This window comes from Delphinus delphis, chromosome 6 (genome assembly GCF_949987515.2).
Source record: "Delphinus delphis chromosome 6, mDelDel1.2, whole genome shotgun sequence".
In the NCBI taxonomy this organism is placed as follows: domain Eukaryota; kingdom Metazoa; phylum Chordata; class Mammalia; order Artiodactyla; family Delphinidae; genus Delphinus; species Delphinus delphis.
In genome coordinates, this window is record NC_082688.1 from 13,445,230 (window position 1) to 13,472,504 (window position 27,275).

Below are 27,275 nucleotides of genomic sequence, written 5' to 3' on the forward strand. Positions count from 1 at the left end.
TGCGCATCCTCCTCCCCCCTTCTTTTGTGGTCCGGCCCATTGCGAGGGTGACAGGAAACCCTGTGCAGGGAGCGCCGCCATCTTGGACGTGCCCGAGGAAGACCCTGAGGGAGCTGCAGGAACGTCGCCGCTGCCACCGCCACTGCCGCCAGTGCGTCTGCAGCTTCTCGGCCTGCCCGCTGCTTGCCGGCGCCTCGGCCGACCGCCCCCGCCCCTCTCCTGCTGCGCCCGCCCGCCTCTTCCTCGTCCTGACGCCCCCCTCACTCCCGGAAAGCTGCCCAACCACCAGCAACCCCCCAGGTAACCCAGGCCTTCCGCAGTGTCCGGGGGCCCGGGGCTTCCTCGCCGGGCTCTCCCCGGGCCGGGGGTGGGGACGACGGCGGGCCCGGGGCGCGGGCGAGGGGCGTTGCAGGGTGGGCCGTGTCAGGCCGCGGCGAGCCCGGGGTCGGCGGCCTGACAGGAGTCCATGCGGGGGCGAGGGTGTCCCCACGCGGCGCCCGCCGAAGCTCCGGTCCTCCCCGCCCAGTCGAGGGCTCCGGGGCGCGGCGTGGGCAAGGGTGTGTTCGGCCTCGTCTTCCCCGCCTCCTCAGCCGGCCTGGGCCGACTCGCACCTCCCGCGGGCCCCGTCTCCTTGCCGCCACTCTCGGCGGCCGCCGACCTCCCCCGCCGGGTTTGTCCACGCGGGCCGCGCCGCTCTGCAGCTCACGAGCCCCGGACGTGGCGTTCCCCGGCCCATAGGCCGCGTCCGGCCCCGAGCACAAAAGGCAGCAGCCCGCAGCCCCGCTGGCCTCTTGGACCGTCTGCGACGTCCTTGTCGATGTGGGTAGGCTCTCTTGGACTCGGGCTGGGCAGGGGTCTGGGCGTCCGAGGTTCTTGTTTGGGTGAAGCTCTGTAAGGTCTGTGACATCCTCTAAGACCCCGATGCTAGCTAGCATCTAGAAATAACGAAGACAAAAAGTTTTGGCTTTTCTAGAATTTAAGAAAAGAAGGCGGAAGAAGCGTGTTTTGGTGGTTTGCACTTTACCGTGTGCCAGACCCGGATTTAGGTGTCTTCCAACAGGTTTATCTTGCTTCACGGGGCCCTGGGGGGTAAGTGTCTCCATCTCCCAAGTGAGGAAACTGAGGCGTGAAGGTGTGATGTGGCTGGTTAATGATGGTATAGGCAAACTCAGGTTAGGCCAGGGTTACACACAGGACCATTTAAAATGTAGCTACGGCTTAATTCCTTTTTTGCTATGTTTGCATTTGGGTAACAGCTGATTACTCCTTTAGAACCCAGAGTCTGTCGTGTGGGCCACTACACTGCCAGTCCTCATTTTCACCACCCCAGAGGAGAGATGGCAAGATTTCCATTTTATATTTGAAGGAGAAGCTGGGTTTCGCAGAGAGCAAATGCTTTCCTGGTGGTCCCACAGCAAGTGTCAGTGTCCAGATTTGGACTCTTGCAAAGTTTACTGCTCGGTTCCATTACTGTCACAACTGCCTTTTATTTAGGGGTGGTTATTGAGGACAAATGTGACCTTGCGATAACCCAGCTCCCACTCGCCCACCCCCCAAGAGTTCCCCAAATGTTTCTTCAGATTTCTGCTTACACCCATTTACTTGGTCATGCCTTTGAGACATGTAGTTGTTAGGAATTTGGAGGGTTCCCACGCCCGTATTGCCACTTCCTAGTTAAGTGACGTTAAGCAAGTCACTTAACTTCTCAGACTAAGTGTCCTTATCTGTTCACGGGATAACTGTACGTACAATTTAGAGTTGTTGTGAAGATTAAATGGGGTTTAAAACCCTTAGCACATTGCTTGGAATATGGTAAGTGCCCCGTTGTCTCTTAACAGTGCCAAGCATGTAGTGGGTGTTTAGTATTTGTTGATTGAGAGGAGCATGGCTTTAGAGAGCTGTAGAGTTAGACCTGGGCCTTAATCTTAGCTTTCCCTTTAGTAGTATATGACCATTGGTATATCTCCTCTCTGAGCTGGTTTCCTTATCTGTAAAATGAGTTAGTTTTTAGAATTAGAGATTGCTTATAAAGTAGCTGGCATATAATAGTCACTCAGTAAATGGCCGTTATTGTAAAGAAGTAAAACCTTTAGATATTAATAACCTAAAAAATTCCTTGGAATTAAAGCTACATTTTAAAAAGATTTTGTTTTTTATATTTCATGTTACACTTTATAGTTGTTGCATACTTCAGCTATGCAACAGAATGTGGAGTGTTTTTACAACTGATTATTAGTCTTAAATATCTTTGCATAATCTCAGTAAGATATTGTACAATTAGAGGAAACTTTGGGTTAAGGCAAATAAGATATTTTAAAACTAGAGCTATTGAGAGATGTTTCATTTTTTAAAAAAAGCTTGAAACATTTTTATGTGATTAAAAATGCTGGGCATGCCGGGAGTCAGCAATGCACATATAGAGGTATCAAAGATACTATTATTTTAAGAAACTATTGTTTCTAGACAATTTTAAACATATACAAAGTAGAGTAGTATGTTGAGCCTTCATATATCCATCAGCCAGTGTCATCAGTGATCAGTCTCCTTTCATCTATATACACCTGTACCTCTCCACCAAATTACATTTTTTGTTGTTGTTTTTTCTTGTTGTTTTGATTTTTATTGGGGTATAGTTGATTTACAGTGTTGTGTTAGTTTTCTCTGTACAGCGAAGTGAATCATTTATACATATACATATATCCACTCTTTTTTAGATTCTTTTCCATCTACCAAATTATTTTGAAGGAAATCTCAGACATCATTTCATCAGTAAATTTTTCACTTATTGCTAATCCTTTTAACTCTAACGGTAAGTGCAGGGTTTTAGTTTTGTTTTGTTTTCCTCCTAAGTACTTTCCTTCTGTGGACAGAGGTACAACAGTAAAGTACTTTATTTCCTATTCACAGCGTGCTGTCATAATTAGGTGGAAACTTTTGTCTGTCTCGTGATACAAGAGAAATCTGTTTTTTTCTTATCACATTATTAATTTATATAAAAGTGTGACTTTAAATATCTTGTCAAAAGTCAGGTGATTTTTAAAGTGCGTCTCAGAAATGAGCGGGTTATTTTCAGAGGTTGCATTAGTGTTGAGGAAAGGAAATTGAGCATACATTTTGATTAGATTAGTTTAGTAGATTAACTCCCAAAGTTCTGTGTCCACTTAACTGACAAATCAAGTAGCATTCGACTTTAGTGGGCTTGTAAGCACACCAAAATGCTTCTCTTCTTGAGTTCCCTGAAGGGAGGGACCCCTTTATTTCATTACTGTGTTGTAATGTATTTCATTACTGTATTGTATAATTTCATTACTGTATTGTCAAAGCCTAGCATAAGGCTTTGTGCCTAGTAGATAATTTAAAAATTTTTTTATATTGGAATCACAAATGCAGTTTATCCTGGCTCAGGTGTTTTTAACAGTGTTCTTCATGTAAAAAAAAAACCACTTAATTCTAACAATAAGGATAAGAATTTAAATCACCTGGAATATTTTTATTCGGGGGTAGCTTTTTTCCTGTGTTGTCTTGAATCCGTTACGTAAAAATTACACAGTAACATCTTATGTTCTAAGAGTGGAATAAAATAGCTGTGTAACAGTTGTGAAAGGATTAGTCAGACAAATGCATAAGGTAACACAGCAAGGAGTCAAACCATAAGAAAATGAAAAAATGCCCTCCATTATTGGGGTGTTTTCTGTTTGTGTGTTTGTTTTTTTTTGTTTGTTTGTTTATTTTTTTTTGTCTGCGCCCCAGAGCTTGTGGGATCTTAGTACCTGAACTAGGGATTGAACCTGGACTCTCGGCTGTGAAAGCACAGAGTCCTAACCACTAGACTGCCAGGGAATTATCCTGTTTGTTTTTTGAGTCTAATCACGAGTCACTTCATATGATGTTCCCCATATTATTGGTAAATGTGGAAGTAATGTTGGAAGTATTATGACTGGGATTTTTTGTTTGTTTGTTCTTGTTTTGTATTAGAATTATATATAAAAATGCTTAAAAAATATTTGTCTTTTTTCCTCTACTTTTAATATTTTAGAATATTACTAATGAATATAGTACATGCTTATAGTGTCCTCACAGGGATATATAAAGAAAGTTAATAATTTTCCCCTTTTTTTCTCTCAATCTGTGTATTAATTTTTCACAGCTTGGTGTGTATCCTTCCATAGTATATGCATATAGGATTGAGTGTGTATGTGTTCAAAAATGGGATGTGCTATCATAAAACTCTGCAGCATGCTCTTTTTCCCTTAAAATCATGGATATATTTCCAGGTTAATACTTATATCTAAATGGTTTTTAAACTAGATTTATATTATTTCATAGTACAGATGTACTTTAGTCATTTCCCTGTTGACGAGTGTGTAGATTGTTTCCAATTTTTTGCTGTAAAAATGCTGCATTAAATGCACTTGCACCTGTAAATTATGGACTGATGCTTTTGTTTCTGAAGACTACTTTTTAAAAAATAAATTTATTTATTTATTTTTATTTTTGGCTGTGTTGGGTCTTCGTTGCTGTGCGCGGGCTTTCTCTAGTTGCGGTGAGCGGGGGCTACTCTTTGTTGCAATGCTCAGGCTTCTCATTGTCGTGGCTCCTCTTGTGGAGCACGGACTCTAGGCGAGCAAGCTTCAGTAGTTGTGGCATGTGGGCTCAGTAGCTGTGGCCTGTAGGCTCTAGAGCTCAGGCTCAGTAGTTGTGGCACATGGGCTTAGTTGTTCCGCGGCATGTCTGATCTTCCTGAGCCAGGGCTCGAACCTGTGTTCCTTGCATTGGCAGGCAGATTCTTAACCACTGCACCAACAGGGAAGCTCTGTAGACTACTTCTAAGTGGGTTTCTTGGCCAAAGGGTGATTTGGGTTGTTTTTAAGATATTAAAATATACTGATTACTTCCCCAAAATATTGTGACACTTCAGATTCCCACAAGCAGAGTAAATGAAAGTGCCTACCTTCACATCTGTATCTGCACATTTCAAAACTAGTCGTTTATATGTATAGTTTTATTTGGAAAGGTGTCTGATTCAGTATATGGAGACTATGTGATACTATTTTGGCCCAACAATGATTAGTGTTTAATGTGCATTTAGTAACCATTTAGATCTATATGTATTGGCCTGGAAATAGATCCATGATACTGTTAAGTGAAAAAAAGCACGCTGCAGTTTCATTCAATAGCATACCCCATTTTAAATATATTTCTCACCTTAACAGTGGTATGTGTTTCATGTTCACGAGATGAGGTTGAGAAATCCTTTGTTACAGCATCATTAGGCAAAGTTAATATTTAAATGGGGCCACAGAATAATTATTAGTGTTTAATATGCATTTAGTAAACATTCTTCTTGACAACCAGGAAGTTTAGGACTAAATTTTACATGGACTGATAGTAAAACTATTACCTTAACTTTGAGTATTAATTAACCTCCATCTTTCTCTGATTTTGATTTTTTGCTTTTATTTTATCAACCTACATATATATGTTTTTAATGAGCTACTTTAGATAGAGAAAATCATGTTCTTTGGAGTCAGGTTTGGGTTCAGGTTCCAACTCTGCTATTTGCTAACTTTGTAAACCAAGCAAATCAGTGAATTTCCCCAAACCTCAGTTCCTGCAGTTTTTACGCAGACATAATGGTAATGACTCTGCAGAGTTGTAAGACTTGAGTAAGAATTATACAAGACAACATAGGGAAAAGTAGTGCACATCCTCACATGGTTTACTCTCAACAAATGTTAGTTCCCTTCAGAAACTTTTTTGTAAATAGATATAATATGAATCGTTGTTACTAGTATTATCACTTATCCATATCTACAAATCCTGATCATAGTGCATCCTCTGAATGTAGTTATTTAATAACGCCTATTCAGAATATTAAGTTAGAACCAAGTGAGTGAACTGAGAAAGATTTGTGTCCCAAAGTACCACTGTCGGGTTTTGTGGTGCATCTCAACTGTGGAGGAGGCCAAATAATATAGTGATTAAGAGAGGGTTTTCTGCAGTCAGAACAATTGTAGGTTCAGTATAGACTTGACCACTTAGCTCTATGACGTGAGCATATTACTTACCTGTTGAGTCTTACCTGTGAAATGAGGATAATAGTCACCATTTTATATAAAGGTAGTAGTGAGGATTAAATGAAATAGCAGCATGTAAAGTATTCACATTGCCTGGCATATGTTAAATGCCCAATAAATGGTAACTATAACAATTGTGTTTGTTATTAGTTTACAGATTGTTCATCACATATTTAATGACTTCTCTGCTTCTTGTCTTTAAGAAAAAGGTGTTAAAGGAGATCTTATTTATATGTGAATTTTATTCAAATGATTTTTGTAGAACATGTAAGAAGGTGCATTTTAACCACACCAATCACACATTTGCTGTGCACAAATTACAGGATATTACCAAGATTTTAAAATTAGTGGATATTGTAGTGTTGAGTGGACTCATGTTTTCAGAGTGTTTGAACTCGACCAATATTTCTTGCTCTCCCAATACCACTTTTTTTTTTTTTTCACTTTTTGAGTTCTCAAAGTAAGTAAAGCAGAAGCACACTTAAGTAATAGGGGAAAAACTTTTTTCTCCCTTCCAAAGCTAGTTAAAAATATATTCCTCACCTTAACATTGGTATGTTTCATGTTCAAGAAATGAGGTTGAGAAATCCTTAAAGCAGTATTAAGCATAATTAATAGTTAAAAGGTGCCACTTGAACATGGTTCTACTGCAAATACGTAGTTTTGAGTGAATACTATCAATAAACTATGGGAGTCTATTTAAACCTAACTAGTATCTTACCTTAGAATAATAAAAAGAGGACTTGTGTTAGTGGCTACAGTGCTAGATATTTTTGCTTTCCTATCTACTGAAATTAGTAAATTTTAGTAGTTCTCCTTTAACTCTGCTTTTAGGATTTTTATTGTAATTTTTAAGAAACTTGACCAGAAAATTGTGTACTGAGGTGGAGACAGGGTGCTGGTATTCAGTCTGAAATAGGGATCATTCTCTTCTATTTGGAAATAGTTTATACTAATTAATGCTTGGAAATTAAAAAAAATTCAAAATTAGTCGTCTCAGTAGATATTTAATTAATTAATGCTTGTGTGATAATTAGCAAGTACACAAATTAGTACAACTAGAATTGGTTTATAATTTCATGATTAACCTTTAGAGCATTTCAAGTAGAAACTGGGATTGTTAGAGGCCATAGTTTTAACATAAAATGAAGGGAAGCAAAGTATGTACAGCTACAATGTTCAGTTAGAAGAGAGAAAAGAAATAGGAAAATCAGAAGAGGGAGAGCTTGAGAGTAACAGTAATTTAAAGGTGACTAATTACCTTCCCCCAAGTTTGAATAGGGAAAAAGAAGTTAAAAGAGGAGTTAAAAATGAATTGGATGAGAAGAACCTGAGAGAAATGCAGCCCAAGAAGAAATTAATAACCTTTAAATATCATTTTTATTGTGAGAGATTATTTTTTTCCTTGTCTTTAGGATCTGGTTCAGAGATGTAGTAAATAATACAGACCAGTTTGAGCCTCAGGACCAAGTTCATTCTTGTTTCTGGAAAAAGGGAATCAAATTAGTATGATGTTCAGAATCAGAGTTACTTTAACTAGAAACTCTTTCCTGAAGGAACTGGTTAAGGGAGTTTTCTGTGATGTGACTGATTATAAATGTGTTACATCATGTCCCACTTTTGTTGAATGTAGTTCATACAGCTAAGTGGGAAGACTATACTGTGTGAAATTATCTAATAATTTACTGTAATTGACAACTTCCTCTTCCCTGGTAACAATAATTCACTTATTCTAAATATATACTTTTTCTACAGGTTAAATTTTATTAGTTACTTAGAAATTTTATTTGAAATATGACTTACAGTAAGGTGTTAATTTCAGTAAATGAGTTTCCCCAATCATACTAAATGTCTGGCTTGTGTATGCGACAGTTGGCCAAAACAGTAAAATCCAGGTTAAAATAATACTGGAAATAAATTTTTTAAAAAATAGGGTTAAACCTTCATATTTATAAAGAATTTTTATCTTAAGCTTTTTGGCTACACCGTGTGGCTTGTGGGATCTAAGTTCCCCAACCACGGATCGAATCCCGACCCTTGGCAGTGAAAGCGTGCAGTCCTAACCACTGGACCACCAGGGAATTCCCTGAAAACTGCTTTGAGAATAAATTTTTTTCTTTCAATTTTATTGGGGAATAAAATTTATTGTAAGTTATTACCAGCATTAAAATTCACCTCTTATTTCTCTAGCACCTAGCACAGTGTCTGACATATTCAAGGCATTTGTTTGAATAAATTGGAGAGGTTTTTTTTAAGTTATTAAAAGTAGAAGAGGGGCTTCCCTGGCGGCACAGTGGTTTGGAGTCCGCCTTCCGATGCAGGGGACACAGGTTCGTGCCCCTGTCAGGGAGGATCCCACATGCCACGGGGTGGCTGGGCCCGTGGGCCATGGCCGCTGGCCCTGCGCGTCCGGAGCCTGTGCTCTGTGATGGGGGGGGCCCCATTGGTGAGAGGCCCGCGTGTCGCAAAAAAAAAAAAAAAAGAGAAATTAGAATTCTTTAGGTTAAGTCTTCTCTGAGGGTAAGAAATGGGCTGTGATCTTTAAGAATACCTTCTAATAAACAAACTTTCAAATTTTAGAACCACAATATGCTATTATTTCTCTTAGCTCCTAGAATAATATATAGCAGGCATTTGGTATAATTGTTAATCTTCAAATCCTATATTAGGTTGAGCTATATGAAATTGTCAATAATTGACTTTTTTTAAAAAATCTATAAGAACAACAGATTCATGTGGTTCTAATTCTGACATTTATTTGGTTTAGAAATAATATGATTACTCTTTCTTTGGATGCTATGCTAATTGATAATTTCAGGTAGAGTAAAAAGGTTATTTTGTGTTTATAAGTTGGTGGTTACTTTTTATAACATTCTGTTGTAAAATCAAAGAGTTCCAAACAAATAGGTCATCAGTATTCACTTGATCAGTTAACAGGGATGGGGACCTTAATAGGGGAGGAGGATTATTTATAATGATGATACTGTTTAACTTAAATTTATAAAGATTTTCTTGTTTGAAAATTTTCAGAGTAGCATTTCTTATTGGGTATTTCCTAAAGTGAAATATTGGAATTGTTTTTATATATGTTCTTATATTTCTGGGGATAATACATGAGAATGTTAAAGCGTGTTCATCTAAGTGAGTTTGTGCATTTGATCATTTTGGAAAATGCAGTTTTGCTCTGATATTGTAACCAACATTTTGTTTATAATCACTGTGCTTTATTTTATATATCTTTAAAGGATACACAGCTTGGGTGACTTGTGTATACTTTTTTTCTGAAGTAACACAGTTTTCTTTGTTTTTAGTGCCACAATGGCAACTGCACCATACAACTACTCTTACATCTTTAAATATATTATTATTGGTAAGTTTATTTAACTTATACTGTTGTTCTCCAAAGAAGGTTAAAATGCAAAATATTTATATGCTAATACTTAATGTAGTACTCCAGAAGAAGTGAAGGATTTTCTTTCTCACCGCAAAATTAAAGCTCCTTTGATAAGGTTTATTTTTGTACCAGTGATGTACCTTTTGCTTTGTGACCCTGGGTACTTCTGTAGTACAAAGCTGGGTACATTTGAAGTGATGTTGGTTTTTCTTGAGGGCTACCTGAAAGTTTGTTAATACTGGGAATGAGATTAACTTCGTAGGAGTGCTGATACATCCAGAAATATCATGAAAGCTCTCAGAGCTCCCTGGATTCCAACAGTTGATAAAGATTCAGAGTAATTGTGTAAGATACATAAAATATAATGATGGTTTTTCTCTTAATAAGTTTTGAGATTTAGCTCAAATTAAGACAATGCTGTTTATCCAGATACAGTTTTAAGAGCACAGTTGAAAGTATACATATTATTCTGTTAATTCATATTAGAACAGTTTGGTTTAATGTTGAGCTTATGTGACTGTATTGTAATGCTTCCTTCATCAAAGGTTAAATTGCTGTTAGTACAGTTAGAGATGATATCTCTTCTGTTATGATTTTCATGTGATGTACATTCTTTTGTGGAATTCTACAAGAAATACGAGATAAGATGGGATCTAGTGAATCAAGCTTCCCAAACTTATTATTTCTACTTGTTATATGCTGCCCTTTTGGTCACTCCTAGGAGTTTCTGACTTTTTTGCATGGGTTAAGGGAAAAGAACAAAAAAAGTTGAAATAGTTCAAAGTAAAAAATACTATGTTTCTCTGTTAAAAAGCTTTTGCCAGCTGGTGTCTATTTATTAACATAATTCATAACCAAATTCTGTCACTGGTGAAGGTTGGGAATATTCAATTTATATATCACAGTGAAAACTGACCTTTAGGATCTTTTGAACTCGTTATAAATTATGGAAATAAAACTTTTTTAAGTGCCCCAGAAGTTTGTGATGTGATATGGTAGAAGGGGTATAGCAATCATTGAAGAGTATAAAATTATAAGTATAAAATTGAGAAATATAATTACCACTTGAAACTTTTTTTTTAAACAGGGGACATGGGAGTAGGAAAATCTTGCTTGCTTCATCAATTTACAGAAAAAAAGTGTAAGTTCAATATATAAGATAAAACATTAGTAAATTCTTTATTGTCACATGACACTTATTTTCAGTGTATTCTATGCAGTTAAATATAACCTTTCCCTATATATGCACTTTTGTCTTTAGAAAGTGATTTTTTTTTTTAATAGGTGCAGACAAAATGAAATATACCTGTATGTATAGAGTGTTGGCTTTTTATGCCATAAATAACTTGATTGACTTGTTTAGATTTTTTTGATGATATAAACTTAAATTTTAAAAATGTATACTATAAAAAATTTTAAAAAATTACAGTGTCAAACTTAAGTAATCTTTCTCTTGTTCTCTGACTTTCCATTATAGAAATTATCTTATTGGGGGAAATTTGCTCATATATCATTTGCTAATAACTAAATAATAATAGATTGGAAATATTTGAGGTGGAATTCTTTCTACATTCATGACTGGTTGATTAAGATTCAAAGTGTACTACTCTATCTTGGGTGGTAGGGGAAGGGGGCATTGTATTTTATGTAACCGATAGGCTAAATATAGTTGAAATTGTTTCCAGTAGTTGAAATCATTTCTATGGCATTTTTTTTTCCTATGGCATTTTTTGGCTTAATGTAACATTTTATGAAGTGTCCAGCAGTCTGTGTGTACTATAGAAGAGAATAATAGTGGGTTCGGGTTTTCAGTGGCCTAATTATAAGGAAAGGACTAATAAAATTGTTCTGTTGGATTAGACGTATATAACTTGACAATACATAATTATAAATATATATTAAACATGGTGACTTTGAGATATTGATAACATTTTGCAAGATAAATATTTGTTTGACCAAAAACTAGAGTCCTAAAACCATTGATTGATTTGTTATATGTAAGAATTGTCAGAAGGCTAAATAGTATAATGTTGGTATTATGAAGAGTTTATGAAAATCTTTATTTTTCATTAGCAGATTCTTTTAGTCCAAAGGTCAGCAAACAGTAACCTGTGGGCCAAATCCAGTCACTGGCTGTTTTTAGAAATAAAGATTTTTGGAATGCAACCATGCCCATTTTTTACGTATTGTCTATGGCTGCTCTTGTGCTTCAGCAGAATGCGGTCTTGTGACAGAGATTTTTTGGTCTACAGAACTTAAAATATTTATTATTTGGTTCTTTTTTTTTTTTTGGCCGCACAGCGCGGCATGCGGATCTTCCCTGGCATGTAGGATCTTCTCCGACCAGGGATCGAACCCTCACCCCCTGCGGTGGAAGCACGGAGTCTTAACCAGTGGACTTCCAGGAAAGTCTTATTATTTGATTCTTTACAGAAGTTTGCTGACCCTTGTTCCAGTCACATCTCTGTGACTCACTTCTGGGTTTTTGCTAATTTTTTTTTTTTTTAGTGCAAGCTTTAGTCTGTTTATAGCCTACAAGCATTAGTAAGTCATTTGATTTACTAGTGGATTATTTTCCCACTGGTCTTAATTTGAAGATTTCTGCAAGTTGGAATGTTATATTTCTTTTCCTCCCTAACAGTTATGGCTGACTGTCCTCATACAATTGGTGTTGAATTTGGTACAAGAATAATTGAAGTTAGTGGCCAAAAAATCAAACTGCAGATTTGGGATACAGCAGGACAGGAGAGGTTTAGGGCTGTCACACGAAGCTACTACAGAGGAGCTGCGGGAGCACTTATGGTGTATGATATCACTAGGTAAGCGATTAATAATTTTCAACCTTCATCCTTGAAAAAAGAAATCTATTTTAGGAGTGTGGTTTCTTTTTTTATTGATTTAGGCATTCTATAGTTTGTAATTGCGTGTCTGTAAATGAGCTTATTTGGGTTTTATGGATTTTTCTCTAAATTGCTGTGTGTAATACTTGATATAACATGTTGATTTCCCTTTCTGAAAGTGAGTACGACTGAAGGAAAACTTCAGGAGATGCCGGTGGAGCGAGTGAAAGGATACTGTTCTGAAAAGCAGTATCAGTTGAATTATTTGAGGTGAAATAATATTTTACACCACATATTTTCACTTCAGTAGAAAGCAAGCAGATCTTGAGGAGTTCCTCTGTTCAGCCTCTAGTTATTTATTTTTGGCTGCATTGGGTCTTTGTTGCTGCACACGGGCTTCCTCTAGTTGCGGCGAGCGGGGGCTACTCTTCGTTGCATTGCGCAGGCTTCTCATTGCAGAGGCTTATCTTCTTGTGGAACATGGGCTCTAGGCGTGCGGGCTTCAGTAGTTGTGGCTTGCAGGCTCTAGAGTGCAGGCTCAGTAGTTGTGGCGCACGGGCTTAGTTGCTCTGCGGCATGTGGGTCTTCCCGGACCAGGGATCGAATCCATGTCCCCTGCATTGGCAGGCGGATTCTTAACCACTGTACCACCAGGGAAGTCCCCACACCTTTTCAAAATAAGGTCAAGCAAGGAATTAAGTAGTTTTGCTAACCCACCATGGTAGATTATAAAAAGTTCTCATACTTGCATCTGAAGTATTTTATTGTTTATTTACTTAAATTCTTTTTTGTCCTAAAATGGATTGAAGTAGCTCATGATACTTCATGTAGCAAGATTAAGTTTATTTCAACTGTTTCTGGAAACTCAAAGCAATTGATAGAAACTAACGAAACTGGATCCTAAATGTTTGACTTTGGAATACTGTGCCACTTCATTAAACTCTGTACTGTTTATCTACTACTGTAAGCTAGAAAATGAACTGGATCACCTTTCATGTTAATGCAAAGTGCCAGTCTAAATCAGTGTGACTCTTGTCTCACTTTTTGAGGGGGTAGGAATTGGTGAGTGGGACCAAGTGATAGACTTTCAACCTTATTTCCTTTTGGGAAATGATTTATACTGTTTCCTCTTGAAGAGTCACATTAGCATATTATAGGACCTTGAGAAGTTCTGTAGTAAAGGAACTCTTTAAGTTTGTTTAATTTGGTGTTTTCTAAGGTTATTTTATTGAGGAACACCCTTCGGAAAATGCTGCCTTAGAATAAAAATAGTGGATGATTATAATTATAGTGCTTGAAGTCTTACTAAATTCTAGAATTTGGTGGTGTCGGGGCAAAACAGAGTGAAACAGCCTTAATGCTCTTCACTAGAGCCAGACAGTTGGTAAATAGTTTTGTGAGAAGACTGTTAAAGAACCTGGCCATCTGTACAGACATCCTTTTAGGAGGGATGCATTCCTGAAGACTTCGCATAATTGAAAGCTGCATTCATTATTATAATTTTTAAAAATTTATTTATTTATTTATTTTTGGCTGCGTTGGGTCTTCGTTGCTGCACGTGGACTTTCTCTAGTTGGGGCGAGCAGGGGCTACTCTTCATTGCGGTGTGCAGGCTTCTGTTCGTGGTGGCTTCTCTTTTTGCAGAGCATGGGCTCTAGGCGCATGGGCTTCAGTAATTGTGGTGCACGGGGGATCTTCCTGGACCAGGGCTCTAACCTGTGTCCCCTGTGTTGGCAGGAGGATTCTTAACCACTGTGCCACCAGGGAAGCCCTGCGTTCATTATTAATAAAATTTAAATATGGTGATGTGTGCTTAAGTGTATCTATCTATAGTGTTGTAGTTTGTTTTGCTTTCTCTATGTGCTCTTTTTTTAATTCCAGCCTATTGAGATACAGTCAACGTAGAAGATTGTATAAGTTTAAGATCATTTGATACGTGTATATATTTTGCTTTTAAACATAACTTTTAAGCATAGTAACTACTTTTGAGAAAATTTGTGTCTATTCAAGTCATTAAAAGTACTTTGCTGGAAACAGCCCAGATGCCCATCATCTGACAAATGGATAAACAAATGTGGTATATCCATATAGTGGAATATAATTCAGCCATTAAAAGGAAGGAAACACTGATACATACTATAAAGTGGATGAACCTAGAAAACATTTTACTAAGTGAAAGAAGCCAGACACATACAGTCACATGTTGTATGATTCCATTTATATGAAATACCTGGAATAGGCCATTTCATAAAGACAGAAAGTGGATTGCCAGGGGATGAGGAGTAAGTGCCAGTGGGTACAGAGTTTCTTTTTAGGAGTGATGAAATGTTATAGAATTAGAGTGATGATCATGCCACAAATTTGTGAATATATTAAAAACCACTACATTGTATACTTTAACAGGATGAGCTTTGTGATGTTTGTTATATCCCAATAAAACTGTTACTGAAAAAAAACAGTACTTCAGGTTTTAGATGGGTACTTTTTCTTGGTAAAGTGATACTTCATAGCAACATTGATGTGGCAGCTATGACACTGATTTTTTTCCCTTTTTTTTTCTATTATTAATCATTGACATTTTGCAAACTTAAAAGTCTCTGCTTTAGAGTAATACTTTTTATTCTTAGCATTAACACTTTTTAAAAAATTTATTTATTTATTTTTGGCTGCGTTGGGTGTTCGTTGCTGCACGGGGGCTTTCTCTAGTTGCGGCGAGCAGGGGCTACTCTTCGTTGCAGTGCACGGGCGTCTCATTGTGGTGGCTTCTCGTTGTAGAGCACGGGCTCTAGGCGCGTGGGTTTCAGTAGTTGCAGCACATGGGCTCAGTAGTTGTGGCTCACGGGCTCTAGAGCACAGGCCCAGAAGTTGTGGCGCACGGGCTTAGTTGCTCCGCGGCTTGTGGGATCTTCCCAGACCAGGGCTCGAACCCATGTCCCCTGCATTGGCAGTCACATTCTTAACCACTGCACCACCAGGCAAGTCCACTAGCATTAACTCTTTTTTTTTTTTTGCGGTACGTGGGCCTCTCACTGTTGTGGCCTCTCCCGTTGCGGAGCACAGGCTCCGGACGCGCAGGCTCAGTGGCCATGGCTCACGGGCCTAGCTGCTCCGCGGCATGTGGGATCTTCCTGGACCGAGGCACGAACCCGTGTCCCCTGCATTGGCAGGCGGACTCTCAACCACTGCGCCACCAGGGAAGCCCAGCATTAACTCTTGATTGTCACAGGGTACTTGCCTAAATTGACATCATAGTTTATCATGGTAGTTTGTTTGATATATCACATCTAACATCACACCAAATTTAGGGATCTTTTTGCACCTTTTTGTTTTTTTGTTTTTTTAGCAGTAGTAACACCAGTTAATGCATATTTGGGTCAATATATAGAGAGATATTATATCTATAGATTTGAAAGTATGTTGGTGAATTTTAAATTAGTAATGAGACAGTTACCAAAAGCATTAGCAGAAGTTATGTACATGTAAATAATTCAGTATACATGATCTTGATACTACGTACAAAGGATGTGTAGATTTTTCTGTTTACCAAAGTGTTGGCAGTTTGTAATTCACTCTTGCTGCCAGCTTTGACGTTTTAAAATTGATCTAAATCAGTATAAATATTTTTGGACTTGTGTTGTATAAGGTTTTGTGCACAAAGCAAGATAGCTGTGTTGGGTAAAAGCAAGGTATGCTAGTACTACAAGTATTAAAGAGTGATAAGGCTTGTGCTTTTTAAAAGAAAATTTATTTATTTATTTATTTTTGGCTGCGTTGGGTGTTCGTTGCTGCACACGGGCTTTCTCTAGTTGCAGCAAGCAGGGGCTACTCTTAGTTGCGGCACGCAGGATTCTCATTGCGGTGGCTTCTGTTGTTGTGGAGCACAGGCTCTAGGCACATGGGCTTCAATAGTTGTGGCATGTGGGCTCAGTAGTTGTGGCCCACGGGCTTAGTTGCCCTGCGGCATGTGGGATCTTCCCGGACCAGGGCTCGAACCCGTGTCCCCTGCATTGGCAGGCAGATTCTTAAAACCGCTGCACCACCAGGGAAGTCCCAAGCCTTGTGCTTTTTAAGAATTATATTTGACCATTGTTTGCTTAGAAAATTTTAAAGCATTGGGAAAAAAGTTTTTATGTGACTTTTTTTTGACATTTATGTGGTGATTTGTGTATAATGTAATATAGCACAGAAAAAAGAGAGTCTGAGTAAGAAATTCTTTTCACTTCTCACTGGGAAAGGATTAAATGTTTGGAATATCACATTTTATATGAGCACTGGCAGCTGGAGATCATGCAGTATATTCACAAGGCTGACCTTGAAACACTTCAAGGACACAGTGTGTGTACAGGGTTCTACACCCGGCTCTGAAATCATTAAAATCTTTATGGGCTTCTGTTTCCTCACCTGATAAATGAGTAAGATAGATTAATGTTCTGTGAGTCTGTAGAAGTCAGAAATATTTTTAAGCTACAAAATTTTTTAAAATTTTGACCTTTTTGGTAAAGTCTAATTAATAGTAATAGTATATACTCTGTATATTATTGTAAATTATTTGGATTTGTTTGTTATCTTAGATCCTACTTGGCTAGTGCAAAGGAGCCTATGAGTTTTTAAACTCTTGGGTTAGAGAAAATGGAGAAATAAGGCAGTCTGTATCCCCAAATGAATTAGCTGCTGGTTAATAAGAGTACAGAGTTAGGATAAACTCACTGTCTGATATACCTGGGGATTTCAGTTTCCAGTCAAATGTATTAAATGTCTTTTTAAAGCCAATTTTTAAAACTCTGAGTTTAGAATTGTTTTCCATCAGTTTTTTTAAGTTGTTCCTTGCTTGCTTATTGATCTGTTTATGGATGTTCTTTTAAATGTAAAAAATTTACTCCTGACGTGTAAGTAATTAGCAAAGTTGCTGGCTATTGAGTTATTTATTTAAAAATAATAAGTTTTCCTAGATTTTTGAAAAGTATATGTTTGCATTCCACAGTTGTACTTTAGTATAACAATCTAGTCAAATCAAAAATACTTCTTTAGGATCTGTTGATTAAAGTGTATATTTAAAATATTTGTTGAAGTTTCTTTTTTTCTGTTGAAATGGCATCTGTGGCAGTCACAAATGTAAACTTTAATTTTTGCAGAAGAAGTACATATAATCACTTAAGCAGCTGGTTGACAGATGCAAGGAATCTCACCAATCCAAATACTGTAAGTTAAATGACATCTATTATACAGAAAACTTAAGATCTAAGTTGACTCAGAAAGGAAAGCCATTTGCTAAGTGGGCTTTTTTTGTATTTGGGTACTAAGAATGAGAGAATCTTTATTCTGAAATTAATTGAAGAAAAAACGTTCTTTTCAAATATGGATTATGCCAGGTTTTGCGTCTTATACTTGGGTTTTGTTCATGTTAGTGGTTAAAAAAAAAAAGAAAGTTATGAGTGGGGTAGTCTCATGTCAAGTGGAGACTCTGAAATCTGAAACTATCACTTTAATCTGCATTAGTTTCATAAAATGTTACCATTAGAGGAAGCTAGGCAAAATGTACTAGGGAATCTCTGTATTTCTTACAACTGCATGTAAGTCTCAATAAAATTTCAATTAAAAATAAAAAGAGTTCTGCATGCGTTAAAAAATTAGCCAGTCTGAGAAGATATTTATTTATGGAGATTTTCATAGCCACCATGCTAGACTCTGCAATATACAAAAATGAATGTGGGTCCTTAGCCCATAAAAGGTTATAGTCTAGCAGGGAGATTACCTGTGGGTATACAGATAGCTATACTGAAAAGCAGAGTGGAATATGGGTTAGAAATAGAGTTACTGGTGTAGTGCTTGGTGGTGGTGGTGAGGACCCAGTATGAGCAGTGCCATCTGGAGAAACCAGCTTTATAGAGGAGGTGTTGTTTGAGCTGGGACTTGAAGGGTAAAAAGGTTTCAGTAGATTCTGTTGAGGGTATTCCAGGAACAAGTGAGGAAAAGCACAGATCTGTGACAGACTCTGAGCTTTTTGAGAGTAAGGCCTGTGTCTCACTTAGCTTTGTACCCCAGCACCTGGCAGTGGCCTGGTTTAGTAAATATGTAATCAGTGGTAAGATTGGCTTTCATCAGGGAACAGCAATTTAATTATATTGATAGTCAGTTAACATGGTTTGCCTGTTATGCCAGGGACTGTGTCTGGAACTTTCCATTATCACATTAAACCCTCTGTAGGTATACATACAAATCTATAGATGAATGTTCATCAGCAGCTTTATTTGCAATAACCAAAACTGGAAAACAACCTAGATGGCCATCAGCATGTAAATGGTGAAACAATCTGGTACGTCCATACTATGGAATACTCCCCAGCCATACAAAGGAATGAACTGTAGATAAATGCAACACATTAGATAGATCTCGGGCATTGTGCTGAATGAAAAAAAGTCAGTCTCAAAAGATGACATACTGTATGATTCCATTTATATAAAACATTCTCAAAAAGACAAAATTATTGAGATGGAGAACAGATTTGTGGTTGTCAGGGGTTAGCGATGGGGGTGAAAGGTGTTAGTGTGAGTTGACTATAAAGAGGGCAGCACAAAGCAGTTTCTTTGAAGTGATGGAACAGGTCTGTATCCTGATGGTGATGACACAAATCTATACCTGCAATAAAATTGCATAGAACTATACACACTCCAGAACCTGTAAAACTGGTGAAATCTGAATAAGGACTCTAGATTATACCAATGTCAGTTTTCCTCGTTTTGAGAGTGTACAGTAAGTATGTAAGATGCTACTATTGGGGAAGCTTGGTGAAGGGTATATAGGACCCCTCTACTCTTGTGTAAGCTTTTGTGGTTCTATAGTTACGTTCAGGTATTGGTAAAATATTAAAAACAGCAAGGAAACAACTTATTGTACAGGGTCCTTAGAGGAGTGTAATAAAAAAATTAGCCGTGTCCTTCCTGCCTCATTTATGCCTCTTAAAATCTTTAGAAAAAAGAAAATCTCTTTAAGGTCCAGTGCAAATGTTACATTTTCTGTAACGCTGCCTTTGATTTCTGTGTGGAAGTTAAATACTTCCTCATTTTGTTGGTGGTATATTTTGTACCTCTGTCTTGTTAGCATGCCACTTTATGCCTCCCCTTTCATGATGATGAGAAGCATTTTGGAAATTCTTAAGGAATGGAGAGCAGGCAGTGTTTCCATTAAGCAAACATTTCTTGCTTTGAGCACCTGTGTTGTAACGGCCCTGTACTACTAAGCCATCGTGACTTGACCAACTTTGATATTTTTTGAAAAATTGATTTCCTTTAAGTGTTATTGCCTTATTCTTTAGAAGACTAGTGGACTATATATGAAAACTTCTTTCTCTCCTCAGTGGGCGCTTGTCCACACTGACTGAAGAATGCTCACTTGCTGAAGGTTTACATTCGGGTCAAAATGGCTATACTTCATGGACAGCATTTTTTGAAAGTAGGACAGCCAGGGCCTGAAATTTCACGTGAAAAAAAGTTAATGGTGGAAATCCCTTTTAGTTGAAACCGTCCATTTCTGAAGTATCTGTATCTGGATTACCACATCTGTTCTGAAGGGGAAAAGCGAGGATGGGGGGAGTTGCCAGTTGGTGTCAAAAAATACATTGGTAGAGACAGTTTATCCCCCAGCTCATTCCAGTAAAGGCTGAAGCCCTGTTTCCCAAGGCTGCACACGTTTTTCTTAGAGCTTTTCAGAGCAGCCTTTAACTTCAGCCTAACTTCACTGGTATAAATGACTCCAGAGTGGGTATAGGTGTATATAATATTTTGCCTTGAATTTGAACCCACTGCATATACGTCCTCCCACCCCCAATGTCCTCTATCATGGATACACAGTCATTTGTTATCAGTTGCTACAGACTTAGTCCAGCCTAGGGATAGTGTAGGGGAGGACAGTATTTGATGGTCACAGTTTGGGTTTTCTACCTGACTTCTAATGTCCGCCTACCACTGACTGAGTGACCTTTGACAAGTCCTTATTTGAGTATTAATTTCCTTACTTGTAGCCTGAGAAGTTGAACTGGTAGTTGTAAAGTTTTTTGAGGGTCCCAGGAACTTTTGAAAATCTGATGAAAGCCACAAACCTCCTCTTCCAGGGAATGTCCTTGTTTACAGCATTTTGTGCTTAATTTCAGTATATTCACAGATACCCTGGAGCTTGTCCATGGACCCTTAGTAGTCTTACTCAAATAAATCATAATCTTTGGCCTAGACCAGATGTGTTTCAGGCACACAAAAACAAAACAGGACTGTTTTGTTTTTAAATGGCTTGAGAGCTGAGACTGGTTTTTACCTGTTTATAGGGTTGTTTTTAAAAAAGTCAAGAAAGAAGTATATGCAAAGCGACCACAAACCTGAAATACATACTTTTTGCCCTTCACAGAAAGTTTGTCAACCCCTGGCCTAGGTAATTGCTGACATCCCTCTTCATACTAATACCTTCATGATTCTGTAGTTCTGTCTGATGGATAATTGCTAGTATTTCGTTTCCTTTTTAGACCCACTTGTTTTTTCTTCAAGATTTTTAGATTTCAGAATTTTCATGTTTGATTTAAATGGTTTCTTTTGTTTTAAGATGTTTTTCTTTTGGTCACAAACTAGGTAATAATTCTCATAGGAAATAAAGCAGATTTGGAGGCACAGAGAGATGTTACATATGAAGAAGCCAAACAGTTTGCTGAAGAAAATGGTGGGTTTCTTTTAAGACTTTTAATGGCTTTTTTGGGTCACACATGGGAGAATTTCTAGGGATAGGTGGGATTTTGACAATGCAGATTATTTGACAGTTTTTTAAAAATGCAAACTGCTCAAATCTAAGAATGAGGAAATAACAAAATGTGTTTCTATTTGAGGGCAGTAGAGTTATTTAATGACAAATGTAAAGATTCCCTCCATCTCAAACTCATATAGTCTTTCATAAAATACTATAGAAGGAGTACTGAAAGCTGTTGGGAAACTTTTATTCAGATGTTACTGAAGAGAGTGTCCTTGTGAAAGTTAATTCGAAATATCCTTCATAGTCTGAATTTTATTTTTAGGCTTATTGTTCCTTGAAGCAAGTGCAAAAACGTAAGTATGGCTAAAGTTAGTAGATCATTTTTAATTACATTCAAATTTCTCAAAGTAGAACCATATATTTAAAAATGTATAATGTATATACATGTAATGTATAATATATAAATGTGTAATGCTTATGGCAGGGAAAACAGTCAGCAAACATCCCTTTGCTTCCTGTTTCACTTTTCAAAATAATGTTTTTTGTTACTTTCCCTAACATATTATACCTTGCTTATACCCGTTGGTAAGCCAGGTTAATAAATGAAATTGTGTTAACATTTCAGAAGTGTTTGACTTTTACAACCAAGGTTGAATTTGGCATCTTGGACTCAAGGTTGGTCAACCTGTTGATTTAATGCTGCTTCTTATAGTAAAAAGCATGACTTAAGGAAATATTCAATGTCTAAGAATAATTAGAAGCATAATTAACATTTTCTAATTGTTATTCCATGTTCATTATTGAACCCCAGGACTGCTGTCATAGTTCTTCATTTATTAAGCCAAAAATTCCTTGCAGTGGTGAGAAGCTAGCTCCTTTTTGTTTAGCCTCATCTGTACTGTTAGTCCTAAGGGAGATGAACTCAAGTGTGAACATGGCTAAGCATGATAAGAACAGTACAGTTCATGCTTGGCTAATCAGACCATACAAATCCTGGAATACTGTTCTGCATGTGTTTGGAGATGACTTCATTTCTATTTGAAATACCCACTGTAATGGCCTGTCTTAATTATTGTTATATATTAATATACAGCATTTTAATGATTAGAGCACATAGTTTCAAATAGGGTTTGTAGAAAGAGCTGTTAGTATTGTTTATATGCTTTCCACAGAAAATATCTTCCCATGTTGTTCTCTTAGCTCAGTCTTCTGGTAGTCCCTTATTAGATGATACTGGCTGAGTTGAAGACATCATGCCAGTTGACTAAAGGTTAGCAAAAGGTCAGTGTATAATGTCCTGTCTGTCGTAGAAAGCTGTGGTTCGCCAATAAAGTTGTCGATTGCCTCTTAGGGGAGAGAACGTAGAAGATGCTTTCCTTGAGGCTGCCAAGAAAATCTATCAGAACATTCAGGATGGAAGCTTGGATCTGAATGCTGCCGAGTCTGGTGTACAACACAAACCTTCAGCCCCACAGGGAGGCCGGCTAACCAGTGAACCCCAACCCCAGAGAGAAGGCTGTGGCTGCTAGTGACCTCTTTGCCGTGGCTCTCATTTGACCTTTCACCTCTGTCTGTTGGAAGCAGTACTTTTTACTTGCTGCCTCATTGTCTTCTGTACATCTTACTGGGTTTAATTAAAAAGAAAAAACAACTCTGTTGTAAAAACAGTTTAACACAATACTAAACTGCTAAACAACTAGATGTAATCAGGTTATCAAAGGCAAGTAGAGTAATAAATCTCTTCTGCATGGTAAATCTAGACTTTTTTTCCCCCTTGATTGTCCTCGTGATAGGTATGTCACCAATACATGATTTAAACTGAGCACTGATGCTGGACTTGAGTTTTACCCCTCCCTCTTTTTGGCAAGGCTTTGTCTCATTGTACGGTTTAATTTCATGATATCTTAAGCCTTTCTTCCCATTTTTAACTGTTCAGGTATGTCTGTTATAACCCATAAGTTTATTGCTGTGAAATGACTTCTGATGATAGAGAAGGGGTCCTTTAAAGCCTTTTGTTTTTGTTGGATAAATTCCCTGTTGTGTGGGTGGCATTTTTCTTGAGGCGGTTTGCTTCTGTCTTAGCCTTGCACAGGGAAAATATCCATTTATCTTTTCTCTTGTGCTTAATTAATAGCTTTATCCTTTTTTTTTTACACCATTTTATCTTTTTCTCTTTAGCAGAAAGTAAATATGTATAAAATTTGAAGGAACCGAACTAACAATACATTCTGTGTATATTATTTTAATGAAGAAAATAAATTGATTACTGGCATTGGAACAGTATAAAATACCAGTTTGTACAGTATGACCTATATGTGACTATGTTACTCCCTTCCATTTCACATAAGGAAATAGACACAACTGCAGTTCACAGGATGTACTGGCTCCACCCTTTGGTGCTGGCAGTGTTTGGGGACATTATGCTGGAAGGAGCTCCTGGCATGAGAGGATTAACACTAGTAGATTCTGTTCCATCTTTGCACTGTGGCTTACCTGCTGATTTTCTTAACTGTTCTTGTGCAATCAATAATGTGCTAACCTGCTTTTCTCTTTTTGTAACGTTTTGCATTACAGGCTGCATTTCTTGCCTTACTATATAGAAAAAGAAAAAAGGCTGGGTTTATTATTGCACATTTTAAGCTTTTATACCTGTATCTTCTTGGAATGGTGAGATTCTAAACGAGACAGCCAGAACTGCAGGTCTGCTGTTAAGGGATTTTAAATTGTGCATTTTTAACACTACAGTGAAATAATCTAAGATATCCCATGTTCTTAGTATGAGGGGCTATTTTATGTCATGTTGGCATAAATTGTTTTGTAAAGGGGAAAGTGTTTCTAACGGTGTTCCAATATTTGTGCTGATACAAAGTAAGTTATTGCTTTGCACTAGGTGGTTTGGCCACTGACAGAATACTGTATTGCAAGGGAAATAATCTTTTATTTCTTTAGAAAGCAAACTTACATTTTACCAAGTTCTTTACTTCTGTTGATTGATTTCTAATTGAGTTTATGGTTCAGGCTGGGAACTGAGAAGTTATTTGAAGTAGGATAGGCAAACCTCAGTATATTATATACAATGCACTCTCAGCTCAACTGTTGTGTTTAAAATACACATTTTAAATCCCTATTTACAGACACTAACGTAAAAAATACAGCTTTCTGGGTTGTAAACATGTGGTAGTACCAGAGTATTGTATAGTCAGTGTTAAATAAAAGCCAAAACTGGAATGTGCAGAAAATAGGATTTGGTTAATTTGTGGACTCACCTTTCTGTCTTTGTTTAACTTTTTAAAAAGATACCTGGAGTAGATCAGTGTATTCTGTTAAAGACTTAACAGTGATCCATTTTGCTTACACTGTTGCATCACAGGGGACTTGCCCAGGGACCATGACCTGCTGGTGTGTGTATATATTTACAAAAACAAAACAAACAAACCACCCATTGGGATATAAGGTAGCAATCACAAATGAAAGACTGCGGCTTGTTTAGGTGCAGTACCCTGATTTCCCAAAGTTAGTTACAGTGGGTCTTAATTGTTTTTGTGACAGGAGTTATTCAGACTGCTGTACTCTTCATTTGATGTAACAAAATGCTATTAATCTAAATATTTGTAAATAAAGTACCTGTATCTAGATTAAATTAAAATTGTTTGCATTATTTTCTGAATTATAACAGGATTTCATATTTTCTTCAGGCAGTTATTTGGCATAAGTCGCCAGTGTTTATTTCAGAATTGTCCTTTTTGTTTAAAAAGAAAAGTCTACATAAGTAGCGTATAAATCCACATCACCCAGTAATTGAGCTAGTCTTATCCTTGTGTTCAGATCACACTTGCAGTGTTTTTCAACCTTTTTCAGTGTGAGATCAGCACATTTGGTGGCTGATAGTGTTCTCCCTTGACTGTACTTGGGGCCAAATTCTGTTATTTGCATGTGTAATCCCCTATAATAAACTTGGGTGCTCAAAAATAGAGAAGCAAATTGTCATATTGTAATATCTGTGTGCCAGACACTGGGCAAGTACACTTTGGAGAGAATGTGAAATTCTTTTAATTTTTAATCCATGGAGAGCTTACTACGTGTGTGGTCACCTGCTTTTCTGGGTTACTCGTTGCCCTTTTGCACCTACGAGGCCCTCCTGATTAGTAATTGGTGCTCAGTACTCTACGCGTTAGACATTCCAGTATGATGTTCAAGTATTTTTCATGGACAAAGTGTTTGATGCGGTAACTTTGATTTTTTTTTTTTTTTTTTTTTTTGGTGGGGGTGGGGGTTGGTGGTGTTTTCATAATACTAGTTAGAGGTAGCAAAGTTTCTTTGGCAAGATGTCTTTTGGAACCGGGTGTTTGTTTGGCGTTACACGTTAATTACCTCACCTCTAATTCCAGAAGACTATAGTTTTGGGAACTTTTTTGCCCGCTTTTTTTTTTTTGTGGTATGCAGGCCTCTCACTATTGTGGCCTCTCCCATTGCGGAGCACAGGCTCCGGACGCGCAGGCTCAGCGGCCATGGCTCACGGGCCCAGCCGCTCCACGGCACGTGGGATCCTCCCAGACCGGGGCACGAACCTGTGTCCCCTGCATCGGCAGGCGGACTCTCAACCACTGTGCCACCAGGGAAGCCCCGCCTACACATGTTTTAAGTGTTCTCTTTTCTTATAAACGTGTGGCTCAATTCACTCCCCTTAACAGAAGACCAAATGATTCCTGTTCATGTGGGAATATAGAGAGGGTTCATGTGGCAGTTTAGAAAGAAAATATTTTACCCTCATTCAGCACATGGACAGACCAGGAAACTGCGTCCTTGAAGGATTTCAGTAATTGTGGATAGGCCAGGATTTTAAGCATTTTGCTAAGACTTGTGGAAATGAAACAAAGAATATAACTACCAAATCAGTTTTATTTTGGAAGTAGATGTTTTCTGGAACTTAATGTGTTAATAAATTTTATGCCATTTTCATTGTCTTTAATCGTATTTATCCCGTATCTGTTTTTTTTTTCTTTTGGCTGTGCCACGTGGCATGAGGGATCTTAGTTCCCCCACCAGTGATCGAACCTGTGCGACCCCTACAGTGGAAGCGTGGAGTCTTAACCACTGGACCACCAGGGAAGTCCCTATCCCATATCTCCATATCTTAATGGTCCAGCTCTAGCCAAACAACTTATTAGGAATATAAACCTCAGTAGGTGGTGAGAGATTACTCACTGTGCTATACTGTGTATAGTAACATGGTATATAATACCCGTTATGGTTCAAAAGCTGTATAGGGGCCTAGAAGAGTCCTTGGGGATATTTTAAAACAAGTCTGACTGAACACAATTTGAATTTACCACTGGGTCAGATTCTCCAAAGTCCAAAGTTCTAATTTTCTACCACAGAATATTTTTGGTTAAGGAAAAGCACCTGAAGTATATATATAATAGTTTTATAACAGATATTTTCAAGTGATAAAATATATTCATTGATAGGTACAACATATTTCAACCTGCAGGCAGAGATGGAAAATCACTTGAAAGACTGAAATTTAGGTAAAAATTTTATGGTTTAACTGTAGATATGTGAAGTGTAAAGTCAGAATCTGTCAGACCCAAATTTACTTTATCTTTTATTTTTATATGAATACAGATTTTAAACAAAATCCAAAAATAACTTGGCACTGTTAATGAAGAGGGGCTTAAGTACATTTTTTTTAACCTTCCTAACTATGGATTTTACCAGTTTATAGATTCAAATCAGTATTGGTTTTATAATAATGCATTTCAAAGTGAAAAAACCCTTAGCCATCTAGGACCCTGGTTTAAATTGTATACAGTTGTTCCCATATGTACAGGTGACTTACAAAAACCCTGACGGTAATTGTCCAAGTGGAGTTTCAGCATTTGAATTCACTGGTTCATGGTAAAAAGCAAGTGGCATTCTAATTATGAAGTTGGTGAGGTAGTGGAAAAGGTATTTCCTCATATTTCTGCAAGACAGTTTTCCTCCATCTGGCTGAGCCACTCTTTTCCTACAACAAGATGAGAAAGTCAGGATGAACTCTTGCAACAGTAAAAACAGGTTTTAACTAGGTTAACAATTAAATGATAGCATCATGGCTAACAGGTAAAATATATACTGAGTACCTCTTCGGAAAAATGTTTTAAGATGAACCACCATACGATATTATCCAAGAGAAAAGTCAGAAAGTTACTTTTCTTAAGACTGTATGATAAACTAGAATTCAAGATCTTGCAATTG

General features: G+C 37.7%; 2 protein-coding genes across 7 annotated transcripts in view; one reads left to right on the plus strand and one right to left on the minus strand.

The window, feature by feature from the left end:
• The first annotated feature begins 24 nt into the window (after window positions 1-24).
• RAB14 (RAB14, member RAS oncogene family) lies at window positions 25-25,896 on the plus strand. 4 transcript variants are annotated; one of them, XM_060014238.2, is made up of 9 exons: window positions 925-1,089; window positions 2,715-2,809; window positions 9,389-9,447; window positions 10,559-10,612; window positions 12,113-12,290; window positions 17,444-17,510; window positions 20,924-21,011; window positions 21,361-21,391; window positions 22,390-25,896. In XM_060014238.2, the coding sequence occupies exons 3-9, from the start codon at window positions 9,396-9,398 to the stop codon at window positions 22,565-22,567; spliced, it is 648 nt and encodes a 215-aa protein (XP_059870221.1). In that variant the 5' UTR covers window positions 925-1,089; window positions 2,715-2,809; window positions 9,389-9,395; the 3' UTR covers window positions 22,568-25,896. The 4 variants fall into 4 exon arrangements, with proteins under 4 accessions (XP_059870219.1, XP_059870222.1, XP_059870221.1 ...); XM_060014236.1 differs by lacking the exons at window positions 925-1,089; window positions 2,715-2,809 and adding an exon at window positions 25-300; XM_060014239.1 differs by lacking the exons at window positions 925-1,089; window positions 2,715-2,809 and adding an exon at window positions 336-819.
• The window catches only part of CNTRL (centriolin), an 85,572-nt gene continuing 84,079 nt past the window's right edge, over window positions 25,783-27,275 (minus strand). For all 3 annotated transcript variants that reach the window (XM_060014224.1, XM_060014223.1, XM_060014225.1), the window contains one exon: window positions 25,783-27,045. The gene's annotated coding sequence lies outside the window, so the exon portion shown is untranslated. The remainder of the gene's footprint in view (window positions 27,046-27,275) is intronic.

Excerpts from the sequence above, each read along its gene's own strand:
- RAB14 (XM_060014239.1), top strand. The coding sequence starts at position 467 with ATGCGGGGGCGAGGGTGTCCCCACGCGGCGCCCGCCGAAGCTCCGGTC. Across the intron at positions 820-9,388 it reads TCTGCGACGTCCTTGTCGAT|TGCCACAATGGCAACTGCAC; the intron begins GTGGGTAGGCTC and ends CTTTGTTTTTAG. Across the intron at positions 12,291-17,443 it reads ATGGTGTATGATATCACTAG|AAGAAGTACATATAATCACT; the intron begins GTAAGCGATTAA and ends TAATTTTTGCAG.